The sequence below is a fragment of the Penicillium chermesinum genome, assembly GCF_028974085.1.
Source record: "Penicillium chermesinum strain IBT 19713 chromosome Unknown utg000007l:1.0-2695246.0:1.0-2697696.0, whole genome shotgun sequence".
Lineage (NCBI taxonomy): Eukaryota > Fungi > Ascomycota > Eurotiomycetes > Eurotiales > Aspergillaceae > Penicillium > Penicillium chermesinum.
The window spans coordinates 670,925-690,285 of NW_026695317.1; the positions used below are offsets into that span (position 1 = coordinate 670,925).

A 19,361-nucleotide genomic window follows, 5' to 3' on the forward strand; every position below is an offset into this window, starting at 1 on the left:
CATCTTCAGGCTACAACTGTTATGTTTACTAGGTGCAGAGCGGGCATAATCTCATTTCGGCGCTAAAATAAAACTACATAATGGATGTGTAAACATACCCAGCCAATTCACTAATCTCTGGTCTCTTGGTAACTAACCCGCTTGTTGCTTTGAAATCAGTCAATCGCTAGACTCGAGCGTTCACTTCGAGCATAATTCGTACATCTGGCTTTTTTGCCTTTTTCTTCTCCCCCTCCTTCTCGTTCCTATTCATTTGAAACTCCGTAGACCGAAATCTGAAGCTCCAGGGACCGAATACGTCACCTCTCACACGCACTGGATTTCGACGGTCAATTCACGGTAGCGATCCTAATTCCATTCTTCCTTTCGAGGTGCAGGTCGAAGCAATTTGTCGGCCCCGTAGATGCTAACGTCCTTAACAATGTCGATGAACCGTTTATGATTATCTCCAAGGCGATGACGGAAGATACGAAGAAGGTGGCTACTGCCAATGCCCGTGGCTGGGATCGCAGCATGGACCTCCGCGTGTGTGGGGTAAGCTCCACTAGTTTTTCCAGATGGGACTGGGGTCGATGTACGGCCGAGGCCTATAGATTTGATGAGTGGTCAGTTTTGCAATGCCAATGCCTTTTAATGCTATCGGAGTGGAACTCACCTCGTGTTCCTTCGGGGCTACTGGCGCGGCTACCAGAGAAGCTGGGGCCTCCAGCAACCGGACTGGCAGCTCGCGATCCAGATGGTGTACCTCCGCGGGAAACATTGTTGGGCGGGTTCAGTTTCAACTTCTTCTTTATGCCACTCTCGCTCATTTCCGCTCCGGAGCCTGCAGCAGCTTCAACGTCACTGCCCGATCCAGAACCACCCAATTGAAGGTTTCGAGCCCTTTTCTTACTAGCCTAGAATAGACATAATTAGGTACCTAGATCCAAATAGTAGCAGTGTTCGAATGGCACGTACCTGTGTGCTAGACTCCCCCCGGGGAAATCGGCCGCGAGGTTGGCTGAGGGCTTGACTGCGACTGCGACTGCGACTGCGAGGCCATTGGCTTATTCTTACGCTTCTTTCGCGAGGTATCCGTGCCACTAGCATCAGATCCTGGCGAACCCTGTCGCTTGCGGTTCTTCTTCAAAGGGTCAATCTGCTTCGCCTGGCCTGATGGTGTATTGCTGCCTTTAGTCGACGAGGCCGATTCTTTCTGATTCTTCTCTTCTTCGGCCTTGCGGGTTTTCTCTTCTTCAGCCTTGCGCTCCTCCTCCTTAAGTCTCTCAGCCTCGCTATCATCAGAGCTCTGCGGGCATATAATGTTAGTTTTAAAATCAGCAACACATCTCAGACCGGGCGGGCTATCTCACTTCATCGTCATCAGAGTATGGGTTGTAATCAGATCCACTGCTGTAATCGTAATTCTTCTCCCGTTTCTTCAACGCCTTTCGCACCTTCTTCCCCAGGCGATGACGAGCTTCCCGCTCCCGCTTCTCCCGCGCTTCCTCAAGATCATAGTCTTTTTCATCCTTGAGGTCAAAAACATTGGCCTTCAATTGGTCTGCTTTGATTCGTGCTTGGGCGGCCTTGGCGTCTTCATCTTCGTCATTGAATAGATCATATTGGTCTTCGTCATCGGCGAATTGGTCGTCTTCGAAATCCATGCCGGCCAGCTCTAGACCCTCGCCTCGGTCGGGTCTTACTTTTGGCCCGGACCAAACTTTGCGCTGCTTGGCCCATTCTTGCTCCTGTTTTTCTTTTGCCATCTGTTTCTGCTTCTCCATAAACCAGCGGGGATCTTTGGTCCGTTTGGCCATGATTTTCTCCGCTTCCTCGATTGACAAGGGTGTGAAGTGGCTCTTGGCAGTAAATTTGTACCATTTTTGAACAGGAATTACTCGCATCTTACCGTCTTCGAGAACAAAGATAGCATGCGTTTCCGATAGGGCCGCTTCATAGTTGCCGACCCAAACGTTCTTGTTGTCAAAATCCTCCAAGTGCCAAGGGAGCGCTTCCTCGTACTTGATCCGAGCTTTGGATATCTCATCGGGCGTGAGATCCGATTTGTAGACTTGCTGGGTCTTTTGTTTAGGGGCGTTTTGACGCTTTGAGGTCGAGCCAACCGAGGGAGCAATTTGAGCCAAGTTCTCGGCACGTTCCTTCTCTCGCGCGGCCCTCCGAGCATCCAGGGCCTCCCGGTCTGCCTCGTCAAGTTGTTGGCCATCTGGACCGACCATTTTCTCAGCATTGGATTCTTGGTTCCGCGAGCGTGGATCTCGGCGCTGCAGCCTCACAGGTCGTGTGAACTGGGATTCATCACGCGGATCAACGCGTTTTTTTGAGGAGAATCGGGCAATATGGTGCTTGATGGCCTCACGTAGCGAGCGCTTTGTCATGACAACCGGGTAATCAACGTACTTCTCGCAGAGTAAAGGACCGCTGAATCCATTGACAGCTTGTTCCTCACTGGGTGGAGCAGGACGCATGGTTCCGGAAGCATTCGAAGAGCTTTTTGGAAAGGGGACTGTCTTCGTCGCTGTTCTGCCGGGTGCTCCTCCAGGAGCCATGCCCGAGGCCATTTCTGCCGGTCGAACAGGCTTTTTCTTAGGACGAACCAATGGATCCGCTACCCTGCGACGAAGCTTCATTGGGCCCTTCGTCGGGGCTGGGCCACTCGAGGGGTTATTTGGGGTTGACATTGTCGCTGTGGATGCTTCTTTCGGAGATGGGACAAAGGAAAGAGACGCGTCAAAATGGATAAAGACGAGAATAGTCAGGTTATAGGAAAGTGGAGAGAGAGCAGAGAGTGTTTCTGTTCTCGCGCTGAATAGGTCTCCCTACGCTGAAAGAGACGCGTCCAAAGAAGGTGAGGATGAACGGACAGGGGAAACTATGGTGAAGAGGAGGGGACGGAGAGCGAAAAGTATTTCCGAACGAGCAGGCTCACTGATGGCTCTTTTCCAAGGCTGGTTGGGTCACCCTGTGCGAAAAAGAGAAAGACGTGGATGGAGTTCAAGGTTGAAGATGACGCTGAGCTTAAGTAATCAGGAGATGGCAGGATGCGCGGTGGGGCGGTGTGGGAGCTTGAGAAGTACAGTGAAACCGCGTCGATCAATTCACTACGCAGTATACTTACCCCGCCAATCAATACCTGCAGGATTCTGTGTGCTTCCTCAAATGACTGATTATAGCTAATATATCCCAGTGCCTATGGCTGTATCCACTCTGGTCTCCGTAGGCCTCTAGATTAAGTCTTATGTGACAATCTATCTAAATAACCACTCTAGACCACGCCCATAGAAAATCCGCGGCAGGCTCTAGGAGGCTACGGACCTTCGGTGCATACAGAGTGCCTTGCTCTCTCCTTGTGACATGCATCACTACCTCCAACTTCTACATTGAAACTGTGCTCGACCATGCATTGAGCTCATCCAGACTCCCACCTGGCACCTCCAGGGCTGCCTGTAACATGCTTAGATAAGATTTGTCGTTTTGGTAGTTAGTTAACTAACTTAACTAGCAAGACCAGTCAATGCACTATCTAACCTGAACATCCCGGTAGCTCCTCTTCTGTTAGTGAAGTTCCCTTGAAGCCCCTTCTATTCTGACAGTCCCCACCACCATCACGGCTGCAATTCCCCTTCAAACGCGGAAGCTCTCTCGTTCCTCGGACCCGAGGGGCGAGTGGCTTCCTGCCGAAGCGGACCGGCACACTTCCAGCGAGAATTTTCCTAGTCGCAACTTGAACGCCCTCGAATCCCATGGCGATGGCAGGCCCGGCGTCGACTACAATTCCCACTCGGGCCTAGATCCTGATTTGGATTTGAACTCCGAATATAGCGCCCCCGTCCCCCTCAGGTCTTTCGCTCAACGCCTCTGGGTCTTCATGTCACGAGCCCCGCTCATTCGCTCCTCGCCCGCATTGGGCTCGTCCTCGTACGGAGCAGTGCCTATTCAGGGCGATTCAGATGATGAGTCTTATCCGACTGACAGGTGGAGGACAGTACGAAGCATTCCCAATGAATCACAAAGGGCGGCGAGCTTAGAGAGCCGAGGGGGCCCTTCGAATGGTACACAACAACGAACCAAACCCAGAAAATCTTACTCGTCTGATCGACGAAGAGATGGCAGTCTACTTGCAAAAGTTTACAATCGACGTCCTTCATCCGCGGCGTCTGATGTAGGTATGGGGGCTGACTCGAAGTTCTCATTCGCAACTGGAATGGCGATGCCGGAAAATGTAGTGCTCCAGGATAGCCCAACCTCTTCGCCTTGCATGACAAGTGACGAGGAAGAATACCCAGGAGATGATAGTCCCAAATCTTCAGAGGAAGACCCGCCTGACAATTCACCTTATGCTCAAGTTCGTGCCACGGTTCCAGCCACTGATGACATTTCGCTCTCGATCAATACCCCACGGATGTGGACTCTCTCCTTACTCTTTGCGCTTTCAGGGTCTGCTGCAAACCTCTTCTTTTCTCTCCGCTATCCTAGCGTTGCTATCACTCCGATCATTGCTCTAGTTCTCGTCCATCCGCTGGGGAAAGCTTGGGACCTTGTTCTCAAATGTTCTGATGACCCTGTTGAAGTTTTCACGAATGGGTCTTTAGACCATCGAGAAGCTTCATCCCCGGAGAATAACGGCTCTTCCCTGCCGTGGAAGACTCGACTTCGTCTCTGGTTTGCCCAGGGGCGTTGGAATGAAAAAGAGCACGCATGTGTCTACATAAGTAGCAATGTCTCGTTTGGGTTTGCATTTGCGACTGATGTGATTGTGGAACAAAATAAATTTTACAATCAGGATGTTCCCATTCTATATCAGTCTTTGCTGATAATTTCAACCCAAGTGCTTGGCTACGCCTTTGCTGGCTTGACTCGGCGCTTCCTTGTCCGGCCATCTGCTATGGTTTGGCCTGGAACCCTCATGTCCACCGCTATGTTCTCCACCATGCACAAAACATCTAATAAGAATGCGAATGGCTGGGTGATTTCTCGGTATCAATTTTTCATTCTGGTCTGGGGAGGGGCTTTCCTGTGGTATTTCGTTCCTGGTTTGCTGGCGCCAGCCCTAAGCTACTTCAATGTAATCACTTGGCTGGCTCCGAAGAACGTGGTGATATCCAATTTGTTTGGAGTCGCATCTGGGCTCGGAATGTTCCCTTTGACTTTTGACTGGGCTCAGATTGCATATATCGGTTCGCCCCTTCTGACCCCCTGGTGGGCTGCCGCGAATATCGTTACTGGTCTCGTTATAGTTATTTGGATAATTGCGCCCCTGTTGTGTAAGTGACCTTTTGCTGTTCTTCTAGGCTTCCTCCAGCTAACCATTCCTGAAGACTATAGAAATATTCTCTACTCTGCGTTCATGCCGATTCTCTCAACGGCTGTCTTCGATAATGAAGGTCACCCTTACGATGTAAGCCGGATCTTGACCTCAGACTTTCTTTTTGATCAAAAGGCCTACGAGGATTATTCGCCTGTTTATCTTCCTATCACCTACGTCTTATCTTATGCGGTCCAGTTTGCGGCTTTGACTTCGCTGGTTACCCATACCGTGTGCTGGTATGGGAATGATATTTGGCAACAAACCTGTAGAGCCTTCGAGGAACGCCGAGGTTTTTCTGACCTTAATACCTATCAACCCCTTCAAGACACCAATAGGCCTTCGAATCGCCGGGGCTGCAGGTCTCCTGACAATAATGCACGCGGCCCTCACCAGGAGATCCCGCTCGGATTGGAAGACGTCCATTGCCGGCTGATGCGACGGTATGAAGACGCACCATTGGCATGGTATCTCATTGTGCTGGCCACAATGCTTGCCATTGCTGCTTATACAGTAGAATAGTATGTGCCCCCTGCCTTATTCTCCCTTGTGTGATCTTCCCGGGGATATTAACTCCTATTTCAAGTTATCCAACTCATCTGCCCTGGTACGGGCTACTTCTTGCCTTGGGGATTACAAGTATATTCTTCATACCTGTTGGAATCATCATGGCCGTCACCAATCAGCACAGTAGTCTTTACCTGATCTGCCAGCTTCTCTGTGGCATGGTCTTCCCAGGCCGACCCGTCGCAAACATGATCTTCGTGACTTATTCTTACATTAGCTCAGCTCAAGGTATCAAGTTCTCCTCTGATCTGAAACTTGGACACTACATGAAGATCCCACCTCGTATCCTGTTCGGGGTTCAGATGGTGGCTACCGTTGTCTCAAGCATGACTCAAATTGGCGTCTTGAACTGGATGTTCGCCCATGTTCCCAAGATATGCACACCAGAGGCTCTGAATGGATTTAATTGCCCCATTGCCCGGGTGCATTTCAATGGCAGCATACTCTGGGGGGTGGTTGGCCCGCAACGATTTTTTGGCCCGGAGGGGTTGTACAGGCCCCTCGTATGGGCATTTCTCGTGGGGGCAATTGCTCCCATCGGTGCCTGGGCACTGGGTCGACGAAACAAGAAGAGCTTCTGGCGCAAAGTCAATTTTCCCATCCTCTTTGGCAGTCTAAGCTGGATTCCCCCCGCGACTGGTCTCAACTTTTCGATCTGGGCATTAGTCTGCTTCGTGTTCAACTACGTGATTCGGCGGCGTAGAACAGCCTGGTGGGAGAAATATGCAATGACGCTCTCGGCCGCGCTGGATTCGGGCCTGGCATTTGGAGTGGTGGTAGTCTTCTTCGGCTTCGTCTATCCAGGCTGGGTAGCAGGTTTCCAGTGGTGGGGAACCGAGATCTACAAACAAGGCTGCGACTGGATCGCGTGTGCCTATAAACGATTGGAGCCTGGGGAGAAGTTCGGGCTCTGACACAATCACGAAGCTGTGTAAAATTATGTAAATCTCTTTGGGAGAAAAGTAAACCATGTATGGGCAAACATACCGATGTACAGATCGAATACAAAAAGATTTCGGGGTCAATTAGAATGCTCAACGATAATTTCTTCTATTAGAGTGATCTCGGCGGAGGGTCCAATGTTGGCATAGCTACAACCCGTTCTATATTTTGTTTGGGGCTGCCAAGTGCCCCTAGAACAGCTCCACGACCTTTTTATCTTCATCTTCTGCCGGTAGTGGTGCCTCAAGCTTAGCTTGTGCCTGCGCCATATCAGCATCTGTTTTGTCCCCTTCGCCTTCCTCGTCACGCATTAGAACCTGGACCAGGCGATCACAAGCCTCCTGGACTGTTTCATCCACGACGTGGAGATGGCACTCTCGGATAATCGGGTAGACCTGGACCGCACGCATCTGCTCACGTCCTTCCCGGGTTGTCGACAGCAAAAGCAACGTTTCCAGATGAGTCGTAAGGATTGTGGGGTCGCTGTCTCGTTCTTTATCTGGAGGTAGGAGCTGAAGATCAGGCAGCATCGACAAAGTCTCCTCCTCTCGGTATTCCTCTGGGCCTGCGAGAGGAAGCAGCAGATAAGGGAGGAGGTTTGCCTCGTCTTCAGCGAAAAGCATCGGATGACTGGTAACATCAAAAGCCACATTCTTAATGGTAGATGCCACGCCTTTACGTCGAATATCACTCTTGTGTTCAGTGAAGACGGTCAGCTTGGTGATCGGCACGACGCCGTCATACTCCTGGCGGGTGGTGAAGTATGCCCGTCCTTTCTCAGACTGTGATAGATCGGCGAAAACATATGATAGGTAGTCAAAATTGGCGTTCTTGTTGAGTGCACCCTCTGCGCCCTTGACAAAGCAATCCATCAGCTGGTCGATGACGTTTTCAGAGCTAGAGACTGTCTCTGGCGCTTTGCGCTTCATCGTTGGCAGCTTGTGAAGGTGTTCCGACTTAACCAAATTCGAAAGTAGCATAGCCACCTCGTCTGCATTCGGCTCTTTGACATTCTATATTCCGAGAGGGTATCAGCGATTGGACGTAATACCTTTGACTGACATAGGTGGGACCACCAACCGTGAGCTTTTTTAAGAGCGTCTCGAGAAAAGCATCGTCTTCAGCAAGAAGCTTCAGGATTTCTTCGTCGGCTGAGAGGTTTATGAGAATATTCAAGGCATTCTTTGCAATAGGCTAGTTATTGAGAGCGGTACACATCAGCCAGATAGTCTGGAAGCCATAAGGAGTTGCATGCACACACAGTGTAATCTCGAGCTAAGAGCTTCAAATCTCGCACGGGAAGCAGTTGATGGCGCTTGAATAGGGAAGGTTGCGACGTGGCATACCCGACGAGGTTTTCACAGGCTATAGGAGAGTCGACGTATTAGGTCTCGCTCAAGGACTTGCTATTGCCCAGGTGCTGTCACTGTCGCTTACCAATCTGTCGAATTTGACTATTGCCATGATGAAGAAACTCCACCAACTGGGCTCAGTCAGCTCAGGTCCGAAATGGGCAAAATAGAGCAGGATATTTCCGAGTCATTACCTCTTCAAGCTCGGTGGGCATCTTGCAGAGTGGTGATCTATAGTGGGGTATGCAGGATAAGAAAAAAAAATCATGATATCGGAGAGGGGAAAAAAAAGTGGGGGAGCGCGGCCGCAACGTCATTGGGGCTGATTGCTGCACAGTAGGAGATGACTGATAAAGGACATGGAGTCAGTCTAGTGACCTGGTCCTTTCGTACTTGAGGAAGCTATACAGGAGACACATTCCTGCTGTTCTTGGAGGAAATGGCTGGGATGTGAATTGGTTTTACCATAAAGCGGGGAACTAGTATTGTTTGCCCCTCGACTTTCCAACTTTCCTTCCTGCGATTGCCCAATACCACTGATACTAGCAATAGGCTGTTCCCACCATGGACTCAACAAAGCTGAGGGAGATCCATGACTTTCTACTATCGCTGGCTCACCGAGCTGGCGAAATTATCACCAAGGCCCTGCCGGATTCCTCTGGCACCGGCTCGAAGAAGAACAGTCAGTCAAAATCTGCTCTACTCACTGATAAAAGATGCTAACGGAGCTGTCTAGGCGCGGACCTTGTCACCGAATACGACCGGGCCGTCGAGAATATGATTTCTTCCTCTTTAAAAATCAAATACCCCGATTATCTGTAAGTCCGCACTGTTTGACAATAGAATGACCCCTGGCCGTTAACGCTGCCCAATTACGATGGAATAGCTTCCATGGAGAAGAGACGTATAGTCCAGAGAATCCACTGACAGATGCCCCAACTTTCATCGTGGACCCCATCGACGGCACAATCAATTTTGTGCATGGATTCCCATATTCTTGTGTATCACTGGGCTTTGCAGTTAACAAGGAGCCTGTGGTAGGCATTGTGTACAACCCCTTTACGAAGACCTTGTACTCGGGAATACAAGGACAAGGGTCTTTTTTGAATGGCGACACCCGCTTACCGGTGAAAGGCGCGAATCCAGAGCCCTTGTCAGGACTGACCAATGCTCTGATCGCCATTGAATGGGGCTCCGAGCGCGGCGGACCCAACTGGGATACCAAAGTGCGGACGTTTGCTCACCTCGGCCAGACCCGAGAGAACGGTGGCGCGATGGTTCGTTCCATGAGAAGTACGGGGTCTGCTGCCCTGAATATGTGCGCCGTGGCAGAGGGTACGCTGGATCTGTACTGGGAAGGGGGCTGTTGGGAGTGGGATGTATGTGCTGCGTGGGTTATCCTGAAGGAGGCTGGTGGCATCGTGGTGGATGGCAGTCCCAATGAATGGGAGGCGCGTCTTGACGGAAGAAAGTACCTGGCGATCCGGGGAGCTCCCGAAGCCGGACAGAAAGAGCTGGTCGAGCAGTTCTGGAGCTGTATCCAAGGCCCATTGAAATACTGATCGAGCAAGCTCATTAGAGACGTGGTCTGATTTCCTGGATGACTATGTACAATACTTCGTCGTGCATCGAAATCAAAAAAATTATGAACCAGAAGCCCACCGAATATCTCTAACATTTGCATCATCAAAGTCAGACTCCGAATCATTGTCTTCGTCTACCTGACGATCTGTCCAACGAGCAGAATCTTGTATACTGTCATCAGTGTGCTGAGACCGTCCGTTGGTGCTTGTCGTCTCATGCGGCTCTTCTTCTATAGGAAACGTCTCAGATCGAGAGGACGCTTGCGTTGAATCTTGTGATGGGTTTACAGCATAATCCATATGGCTGGTGGGGCGGCTTGAATGTTCCTCTGTTGGTGTACATTGTCCCTCAATCTCATCGCCAGAGCTGGTAGGTCCTATACCCGGGGATTTAGCTCTTTCAAAAGCCAGCTGCTGCGTGTCATCCGTCTCGACGGCCGGGGTATGGCCGAAGTGTGTGTCGACTAGGTGCTTAACAACAGGCCATCCATAAGCATTTGTAAACATGCGCCGGACAATGATGTTATTGTGTGCATCGGGCTCCAGACGTACTAGAACCTTGCGCCATGTCAAGTCGCGATGATAAGCTCGCGCAATCTTCTCTTCGACTTTCAGTCCACTCTCGCTATATGCAGCCATTCCGCCAGGGTTGGAAGGGGCCTGAGTGGCAGAAGAAGTCGCGCGTTTGTCTTTCTTATTCTGCATTGATGCCAACGCCATAGTTCGTCGCTTCACAGGTAAAGGAGGAGGAACATCATCAGGGTGATATATGCGATCATGAAAAATGGTTCGAGGCCGGGCAGCAGGATCCATGATGAACTCCGGAGGGGGAATAGGAGGCATTAGCAAGTCTCCAGCCGACTCAAAAAATGTGGTCCTCGGGGGCGTATGTAACCCATCATCATTCTCGTATAAAGAATTCCCCCTAACCAAGGATGAGGGGCGCTCGTTGACTTCGAACGAGCCGAGGGTTTGGCTACGTTTATAGATTTTGGACTGTTTAGACTTCGACCCTTGGTTGACGTCCCTTGAACGGAAAAACGACAAAAAAGTGTTGAAGGGGCCGGACAGGGCATCGCCGGGGGTTTGGTTCTCTCCCGATCCGGCTGCATCAGACGTATGGCTTCTGTGTGAGGACGACATTCTTCGTTCGAGGAACTGGCTTGGGGCTGGTGGCGACGATGTCTGCACAGCTAATGCGTCGTTCTCTGCCAAGGAGTTTGCGCCACCTTCCAATTCCTCACCGGGCCGAGCGGCTTGAGGAGACTTGGAGTTGGCTCCAGTGAGCTCTGCCCAGCCCCATTCAGCCATGGTTCCGACAAGGCCGTTATCTCTCCTGGCCTTCTCCACGCGGTCAAGGCCTCTCCAATCGAGGAACAGTAAACAGGATGTCCGCAGGGGAACGATCCCATCATTCACCACATTAGAGTAGATGGTGCGATGCTGGAACTTCTTGAGTGCTTCATGTGCTGGACCACACGGCAAAATTCGTAGTAGCGGTTTTGCACCAGGGTCAGAATTGCTTTGTTCCTTCGAGGAATCGCCTTTACCGCCAATGATAGCACCCCAGCCGCTTCGAACACGCGGTGCCGTCCAACTCAACCCAAGGTCTTGCCCCGTCCGTCCTACAAGACCCAAGTCTAAGGCGAATCGAACATAGATGGGGTTTTCGTTGCTCAAGCCCAGAAACGGGGACGCAAGGGCGATGAAGTTGACCGGTCGTATGCGATCAAAGAACTCGGGTGAGTGTTTTCGGATATAGGCAATGGCGTACGTTTGTGTCAAACCACCAAGAGAATGACCGATGAAACTTATGCTGGTGATCTGGTAACCGTGATCAACCGCACCTTTATTTTCATCCCGCGCTGCAGTCGATTCTGCAGCTTGCGCGGATTCTTTTCGAGCACCGAATGGACGAGGAAATGACTTCGATTTCGATCCTTTCAAAGGGAAGTATGGCTGATCAGGGTAGGTCATCAACAGAACATACTTGGCTAGCCGTTTGCCAAGGTATTGGATTCCGCGCTCAGTGCGAACCGCATTTCCTGGAAATCCTCTGACAATCACTTCTTCATCGTCCTCCTTGCTGCCATGCTGGCTCTGATGTTTCTCTCGAGTTTTCTGCGCCGCAAGGTCGATGCTTTCTTTGAGATAGAGCATGTCGGCACCCAGATTACTATGCAAGCCATGAGTTATTACCACCAGATGTACTCGTTTTTTGGGGGGCATGCGTTGAGTATCGCCAATCTTATTATCCGATTGATGGGCTTCAGCGGGGGTAGGCTCCTCTCGAATATCTGGCTCCTGGCTGCTAGGGTCATGTTGAGGAGATAATGATGGAGTATTCCAGAGACTGACTGTGTCATCGACTTGCACAGTCATTGCTCTAGAGTAGACTCCTTTCACTGTAGAGACTTGCTGACCCTTAGTACCCGGAGGCCAGTGATCATGCAGCTTTGCTGGCGGGCCTAGTTGAGTGCTGGAAGTTCCATTCGAGGAAAAGAACTCCAGGGACTTGGCATCCCGAGCAACGAGCAATTCAAAGTGAACTGCAGCACTACTTGAAAAAATGACCTGCGAAACGATCTCAATAACCCAGGTCATTTTGGGTGTGCCGTCTGGACCGTCTTGCCCTGCAGAGAGGTTGTGCGAATCCCCAAAATGGGCCGGCATCTTTATGGTTGCATCCCAGTTTCCACCAGCTTTTAGATATGGCTCAAATTGGGGGGCTCCATCTGTCTCTTGGCGGTCATACTTGCAGTTTGGGTCGAAAATGGAAGGGTAACAAGCTGCGTAGAGAGTGTAGGGGCCATGTAGATACGCCGCGCGGAGAGGGATGGCCGAAGTGTTCTTCACGCGCACATGAAATTCCGTAGGTAAAGGAAGGATAGGATCGGCGGCTGGTGTGTATGTCACGGTGTATCTACAGTATCGCGCCTGGTCAGTTTCGAAGGAAGGATGGAATCGTAGCATATGATACTTTGCAGCTCTATGTGGGTGAATGGGACGACCAACCTCACCACTTCTCCGACGCGCACGCTACCAACTTGATGGATCAGCAGCATATCTGGGGCAGGCCGACTAGCCGCAGGACTCTGGCGCCACCCAGATAAGGTATAGAACTGCGGAAGACCCTCAGTGGTGCGAATGCTCACTCCTTGATCTGGTGTTTGAGATGCAGAGTAGGTTCGGGGAGTTATTAACATTGAAATCGACAGACATGGTATGCAGGCAGCTCCACGTTGCGAGAAGACCCGATCGCGAAGACCATTTGCGGCGCGACAGAGCAAAGTCGAGGGTTTGGGAAGGCAGTTCGTAAGTTGTGGCGGAGCAATGCGGAAACTTGGAGCAACAACGCCGGGTCAGTGCTTCGTCACAAGTGGGCCACTGGCATCCTACACAATGCATGTGGACGAAAGTTTTGTATATTCAGATCTAAGCAACTACCTGTCCATCTGTCACATACCGCATAAATAGCTTCCCTAAAAACGCTCAGATCCCAACTTGATAAGCTCAAGCAGCTGACGAGGTTCCTTGCGTAGCTTCATCCAACCGCCTTCTTCGATGGCGACAATCTTGCCGTCAATACACACCCGTCTCCATCTCTCCTGGTCCTCTTTGAACTGAATATGAAGCGTTTCAACTTCCTTATAGGTCACAGTCTTTTCCTGCACATGTTGGCCTCCTTGATAGGCCAATGTCATCAGACGCATTACCTCATCTGCAGGCAAGACTCCAAAGCGCAGAAAACAAATTTGTCCGCCCAGGGGCTTTGAATCGGGCGAGATAAGGAAGTCCTTCTCCAGTCGTGGAACAAGAGTGGCCAGAATGTACATGTGCTCCTCGTCTTCTATGCACTCCTCTGATTGGCCTCCTGTCGCATGATCAGGTAATCCCATCATGATTTTGCCTTTGAATCGATGAGGCTCGCTTCCATCTGAAGGATGAAGAAGATCGTTGGCAGCCATCTTGAACCTTTCTGCTCCAAATTTCCGATACTCGAAAGTGTCACTATCAGCAACTAAGGCCGCATGGAACCCCCAACTGGCGACCACGGCGCCATAGATTATAGTTTCCGAACTACCCTCTTGGCTATCGATCGAGGACCTTTTGCGACCCTCATCAATGACCAGTTTACTGCCGGGGGAGAAATGGGCTGCGAAGATGGGCACAGACGATGGCCGACCCCGCAGTAGAGTCACCAAGCCAGAAGCCGGGCCAGAACGTAAACCGATTGAGCTTGCCATGGCATTGCCTGTCCCACAAGGAATCAGGGCGATGTGTGGAGCAGCTTGGATAGGAATTGTTGATTTGTAGAATCCATCGACGATATCAACAAGGCCACCATCGCCGGAGAGAAGTATAATTGTCTGGTTTATCCCAGCAATCGCTTTTTCCAGGAATAATGAGCGGGATAGCTGATGAATAGTTTCGGCCGACTGGGTTTCATGAACTTGATAGTCAATCCCCAAGTAGGAAAAGAATGGCTGTACGAGATTTTCGAGCACCACCTGGGCAGTTCCTGTCCCGGACTGGGTCGACACCACTATATGGACAGGCTCTGGGTATTGCAGGTGTGCAGGTAACTCCGCTAGGACGGGGAGAGGCGACAGTTCATGGAGGGAATTAACCTTGATGCTCGTGAGGTAGCCACAAGAGTCCTTCGTATCTTCTCTGGCTCCTCTTGTTACGAACAGAATCCGATGACCCGTAGAGCCCTGGTCAGGTAGCACACCGACGATGTCAGCCAAGTCTATTTGGCCATGCGCTCCAGTGGAAGAAGTGTACAGCAGTCTGTTCTCCCGGAGCTCAGCTGTATATTCCGCTGTGTCCCATTCGTGCGATTCACTTGCCATGTTTGAGATGTATTTGTAGGATGCGAATGGAACCAGTACGTCGATAAGCGGTTTGGTGGGGCAGCGGTGGTGATGTATCTTACCATTTCACCCCATACTAGTATTACCACCTGCCAGCTTGGCAGATGGGGGCCCTCAAGGCCGGACTTCTCAGTGTTGTGCCATCCGTAGTCTTAAGAGGCTGCATGTGTATTATGTACACTTCAACATTAATTACATATTGAGTTTCTTCTCAGATTGATCACGCGAGAGCAAACCCCTTGAGTCCCTTCTTGTCCAAAACAAGCCGAAGTAGTCACTGTACACGAAGTGCTCAAAAACAGGATAAAATACACGCTAGAGACATCTGCTGCGGAGATACGAAGAGATGCCACGTCCCCACACGCGCAGTTATGGGGACTCATGTCCATCAAGAGGTGGAGAATTTTGCTTGTCACTCAGGTTCACAGCGATGAACGACTGAGGAAGCTTCACTCTGTATCAACAGAGAATCGTCAGCAAAGAAGTTCAAGCCGTATCGAATCGTTTCTCTCAAGCAAGACTTACGTGTCGAACTTTGCCCGCAGCGTCTCTATCACTTCTTTCCAATCCTGATGTGCAGTCAGACTGCGCCTCGGCGTGCATCCAATTGCATGACGGGAATCAAGTTGCACATCTAAAGGGTCGAAGGCATGACAGCCAGGGCTAATAGAAATCCGGATAGAGTACGAATTCACATCGGACTCGCTGTCCCGGGCTTCGTAGAGCTCAAAGCAGATTTGCGAGAGATAGTCAAGTTCCGGGATGGCACTGCGTGCTATCTTAGTCTGGATACCACCCTCGAGGATGCAATTCAATAGTGTGTAAATGTGAGACTCCTTCGTGAAATAGAAGAAAGACTTTGCGTCTTCGGATGCCTGTACCTCTTCAAGGTCGTGGACAATCTCTTGAAGAAGAGGCAGCGACGTGAGCAGTCCGATTTCGAGCTTCTCGCTGTCGGTAATACCATATTCCTGGGGAGTCACATAGTCGAACAAAACCTTCGCCAGCTTGTATAGTTCCCGAAGCTTGGAGAGTCGTTCATCCATTTTATTCTTGCTTGAATTTGAGCCTGGGAACAGCTTGAAGTAATGGTCATACGAGTCATCCAGGGCCCGGAGGTGCGGCAAAGATTCCGGTGCATTCAATCGCTTTTTCAACCCGAAGCGCTGAGCGAATGATGGATTTTCAGTACGATCATCAGAGCGTTCATTCGCGTCAGAGCCAGCCTTAGTCTCCGCGATTGAGTCGGACTTGGCCGAACGGCTACCCTTGACGCTACCCTTGTCATCCTCGTCGTGATCATTGTCGGGGGGCATGAACACCCATTCTAGAAATTGACGATTATGAAGAGCATCGAACTTCATACTGTCGTAAAGCTCACTAAGCTTGCTCGGGTCGACCTTCTCGGTGTCGCAGAACTCAGCAAAAAGTTTCTCCCACCTTTCCTTGAAAAGCCGTGGGTCCTCTCCGGCACACCACCGCCCTTGGATATTGTCAATTGTCGTTTGGTCAGATTTCAAATCAGCGTGATTTGATTCGTCGTAAGTTTCAGAGATATCCTCGAACTTGGCGAAGTTGTGCCGCATGACGGTCCGGTGGAATTTCATCAATTCAACCACGGTCGCGAGAACAACAGAGGGCTCCGGTATGTTGCTATCCTTCGGCCAGGCAAACTGCGATGGCGCAGACCCCTCGCGGAGCAGCAGCTTCAGTTTCTTCTTGACTTTGTCCATCACATCTTTCGCGGCATTGGAATCATCCAATAGATCTTTACGAACTTGGATCAAATCCTCAGGGATTTCCTTCTGATCAAGGAAAGAACAAGCCCAGATTTGAGCTAGTTCGGAATCAGAATGTTAGTCAATGCCATTGCCAGGCAGGTGAGGCGGAGGAAATAACTTGACGTACCACTTGTGCTCACTCGTCGCTCGGAGCTAGTGAAGAGGCGAACGTTGTTGAGAGCCTCTTTGTTCATTAACTTAAGGTCGTCGCGCATGTTTAGGCCTAGGTCTTGCGACTGATAGCGCGCTGCATGTGTGGGCTCGCCTCCCCACTTGATCACAAGTTGAAGTTTATCCAAGATCAAGTCATTCTCTACGGCAGAGAATCGTGAAAAGGTTGGACCAGAAATTGAGTCACTCCTCGTCTGAGATCGACGCAGGGCCTCGTTCTCCGGACAATCACTGGTCACTGGCGAGATGGGGTCTTCGGGGGGGTACATTGGCTGGCGTTGCCGCAGAAGGGGAGGCATGGTCCCCCATTTCCTCAGGCCTGCGCTTGCGGAACATAGGCTTAATCTGCACCTTTGTACCAGGCCATCCGCCCTTCTTCTCTAAAGATGCGCGGAGTAGTTGAAGCTTGTCGATATCTTCCAAACCTTGATCAATAGCTATTTTCACAGCATCAGAAACGCTTGAAAGGGCCGCAGCTCCTTTGATCACGACTTCCTCTTGGTGACCCTTGAGCAAATCAACAAATGGCTGACTGTGAAAGGTGAACTTGAATTTCTGCTTAGGAGTACGATCAGCATGTCGGATGACCGCAACCATTCCCTTCAATTTCCACGAGTGCTTTGATGCTGGAAGGGGAGGAGGAGCACTGTCGGCGACCTGATGAACGGAGACCGCTGGAGATTTTGTGTTGGATGGGCTATAGCCTCGAGAATCAGAGTAAGCTTCACGAGAGTTTGAATGTCCAGGATTGGCGTTATTCAGTTCGGCGTTCTCCAAGCCTGAAAACGACGCCAATGAGGGAGTGGTAGTTGCGATTTCAGATTGGGGACCCTCATTATTCTTGGGTGGAGTTCCGTAAAGTCGAGATGTGCTTGGGGACTTCAAGAGGGTCTTGAGAGCATGCCGATGCTCCATGGTATTTCGCCGCGGAGAAGAGCTTATATCCGGCAAGGGAGGTTCAGTAAACTCAACCGTTGGATCTCGCTTGCGTATATCGTTGAGGAATATATCCCGTAGAATATGGGCAGTCTTGTCGTAATAATCATTGTTGTCTTTAACAAAACTCCAGCCATTGACATCAATGACATAGCTTTTATCGCCCACGCGCAGCATATCAAAGCCACAGATTCTCTGGCCAAACCCATTTGAGATTTTCGAGGCCATAGCAGCCTCTTCCTTGCTTAGTTGTGTGATATAACGCAACTCCTTTCCATGTGTATTACGGCGAACGAGGCCATCAACCACCGGAGACTTACGAGTCTCGGCATGACAGAAATCAGGCCCAACGGTATAGGCCTTCACATCCTCCGCGTTGTCCACCCGGAGAAATTGCTCATATAGATAGCTTGTTTCTTTCTCTGAGACAGAACGGGGGACAGACAGATTGGGGTCATACTCCGAGCTTTTGTTGCCGACCTTGCGGAAAAGCTTACGGCCACCACCCCCATACTGCGGATCGTTGGGGAAATAGATGTGAATGTTATGGTCCTCGCCGTTGACCGGCTTTTCCACGAAGGGTTTTTGGAAGACCTTCCCATCGACCACCAACGCCTCTCCGTCCTCTGACATCGAAACGTTCTGAGTCCTCGGAGCACCACCTCCTGTACCATCTTCAGGGCCTTCAAGTTTCACGCCAGTAAGCCGATAGATATGCTGGGCCATCTCAGGCGACTCCAAGACCGGTCCTCCGTCGCGATTGACTTCGATCCTTTTTGGGGTGGGAACACCCATTTGATCCAGGATCCTCAAACATAGCCGCCGGTCCCAGAGCACTTTTTGCATTGGGAGGTCATTGACACAAAGCGGCTTGCGAAGCTTTGCATATGCAATGGCCTTGTCCAACGGGAATCCATCCGAGAAGAAGGCGATCAAGAAATCACACACCGGCCAATTTTCCACCTCTTCGTCAAGGATGACCTTATCTCCGAAAACGATGACTTCGAACTCCCCCTTTGCCTGTAGACGGGTAAGGATGTTCTGACTGGGCTTACTTCGAGCCTTGACGTCTAGGGCGCAGACACCAATTCTCCATGGTCTAGGGCCATTGTGTTCCAGCTCACTGATCGAGCTGGCAGCAGTACTTGCTGCGGTGCTCCCACTGAATCTTCGAGGGGCCCGGCTCGACGAACGTGCGGGGTTCCCAACTCGAGCGATAGGACGGATATCTAAAACCCCGTCCGCACGACTCGATTTCAGTGGGGGCTGTTGAGTTTGGCTTTGGGTCCGTAGTGACACGGAATCCGTTGACAGCACGTCTTTCTGATTGGGGTCCACGGAGGCTGACGTTGAGCCATGGAGCTGCTCAATAAGGCCTGGTTGGGAAGAGGTCATATCGGCGGACACGCGGCCATACTCGGGTTCCATTGTCGAAGCAAAGGACAGGCGGGTCAAAAGCACACAATTGGCGGCGAAAGGTAGAGAGGGGTACGCGGCGATCAGTGAAGGGTGTTTGGGAACGAAATTAAACCTAAAGAAATAGATCGCTTCCGGGTAACTAAGGTGAGAAGAGATAATCAAGGCATCATTTTTGGGGAAGGCTTCCGGGTCCAGTTTGGAGTGGCGGATTTATGGGACCGAAAAAAAGGTCAAGTTGCGGAGCCCAGGCCGATCAAGGTCTGGTTTTATGTTGTATGGACTCCGGTTGCGGATATCTATATGGCGGTGGGAAGCAATCCCCTTTTCGGAGATGCATATGATCTCAGTGATTTGCAGACTATAGATAAGCTCTGGTCACCATGGGATCCTTTTTACTTTTTCTTCGCCTAAGCCGGTTTGCGACTAGG

The 19,361-nt window shown here is 50.8% G+C and overlaps 7 protein-coding genes across 7 annotated transcripts; 2 read left to right on the forward strand and 5 right to left on the reverse strand.

The window, feature by feature from the left end:
• Positions 1 to 348: 348 nt before the first annotated feature.
• On the reverse strand, positions 349 to 2,696 carry N7468_008972 (transcription factor IIF subunit TFG1; the record flags this gene model as incomplete). The annotated part of the gene is made up of 4 exons (XM_058478268.1): positions 349 to 587; positions 656 to 896; positions 971 to 1,288; positions 1,353 to 2,696. Coding segments are annotated over 4 exons (2,142 nt in total), but the record flags the coding sequence as incomplete, so codon positions are not given.
• A 496-nt stretch (positions 2,697 to 3,192) lies between these two features.
• Positions 3,193 to 6,786, forward strand: N7468_008973 (uncharacterized protein; the record flags this gene model as incomplete). Its single annotated transcript, XM_058478269.1, has 6 exons — positions 3,193 to 3,216; positions 3,270 to 3,320; positions 3,545 to 3,554; positions 3,594 to 5,264; positions 5,319 to 5,826; positions 5,892 to 6,786. 6 exons carry the CDS (start codon positions 3,193 to 3,195, stop codon positions 6,784 to 6,786), a joined length of 3,159 nt encoding a protein of 1,052 aa, XP_058326599.1.
• Positions 6,787 to 7,005: 219 nt separating this feature from the next.
• N7468_008974 (protein HGH1) lies at positions 7,006 to 8,381 on the reverse strand (the record flags this gene model as incomplete). Its single annotated transcript, XM_058478270.1, has 5 exons — positions 7,006 to 7,827; positions 7,895 to 8,008; positions 8,076 to 8,179; positions 8,252 to 8,297; positions 8,361 to 8,381. 5 exons carry the CDS (start codon positions 8,379 to 8,381, stop codon positions 7,006 to 7,008), a joined length of 1,107 nt encoding a protein of 368 aa, XP_058326600.1.
• Positions 8,382 to 8,730: 349 nt separating this feature from the next.
• On the forward strand, positions 8,731 to 9,728 carry N7468_008975 (inositol monophosphatase family protein; the record flags this gene model as incomplete). The annotated part of the gene is made up of 3 exons (XM_058478271.1): positions 8,731 to 8,848; positions 8,903 to 8,984; positions 9,053 to 9,728. 3 exons carry the CDS (start codon positions 8,731 to 8,733, stop codon positions 9,726 to 9,728), a joined length of 876 nt encoding a protein of 291 aa, XP_058326601.1.
• Positions 9,729 to 9,809: 81 nt separating this feature from the next.
• Positions 9,810 to 13,157, reverse strand: N7468_008976 (lipase ROG1 family protein; the record flags this gene model as incomplete). Its single annotated transcript, XM_058478272.1, has 2 exons — positions 9,810 to 12,788; positions 12,954 to 13,157. The coding sequence occupies 2 exons, from the start codon at positions 13,155 to 13,157 to the stop codon at positions 9,810 to 9,812; spliced, it is 3,183 nt and encodes a 1,060-aa protein (XP_058326602.1).
• A 74-nt stretch (positions 13,158 to 13,231) lies between these two features.
• N7468_008977 (diacylglycerol/lipid kinase family protein) lies at positions 13,232 to 14,605 on the reverse strand (the record flags this gene model as incomplete). The annotated part of the gene is made up of 1 exon (XM_058478273.1): positions 13,232 to 14,605. One exon carries the CDS (start codon positions 14,603 to 14,605, stop codon positions 13,232 to 13,234), a length of 1,374 nt encoding a protein of 457 aa, XP_058326603.1.
• A 390-nt stretch (positions 14,606 to 14,995) lies between these two features.
• N7468_008978 (inositol polyphosphate kinase VIP1) lies at positions 14,996 to 18,942 on the reverse strand (the record flags this gene model as incomplete). Its single annotated transcript, XM_058478274.1, has 4 exons — positions 14,996 to 15,080; positions 15,152 to 16,463; positions 16,535 to 16,897; positions 16,938 to 18,942. 4 exons carry the CDS (start codon positions 18,940 to 18,942, stop codon positions 14,996 to 14,998), a joined length of 3,765 nt encoding a protein of 1,254 aa, XP_058326604.1.
• Between the last annotated feature and the right edge of the window lie 419 nt (positions 18,943 to 19,361).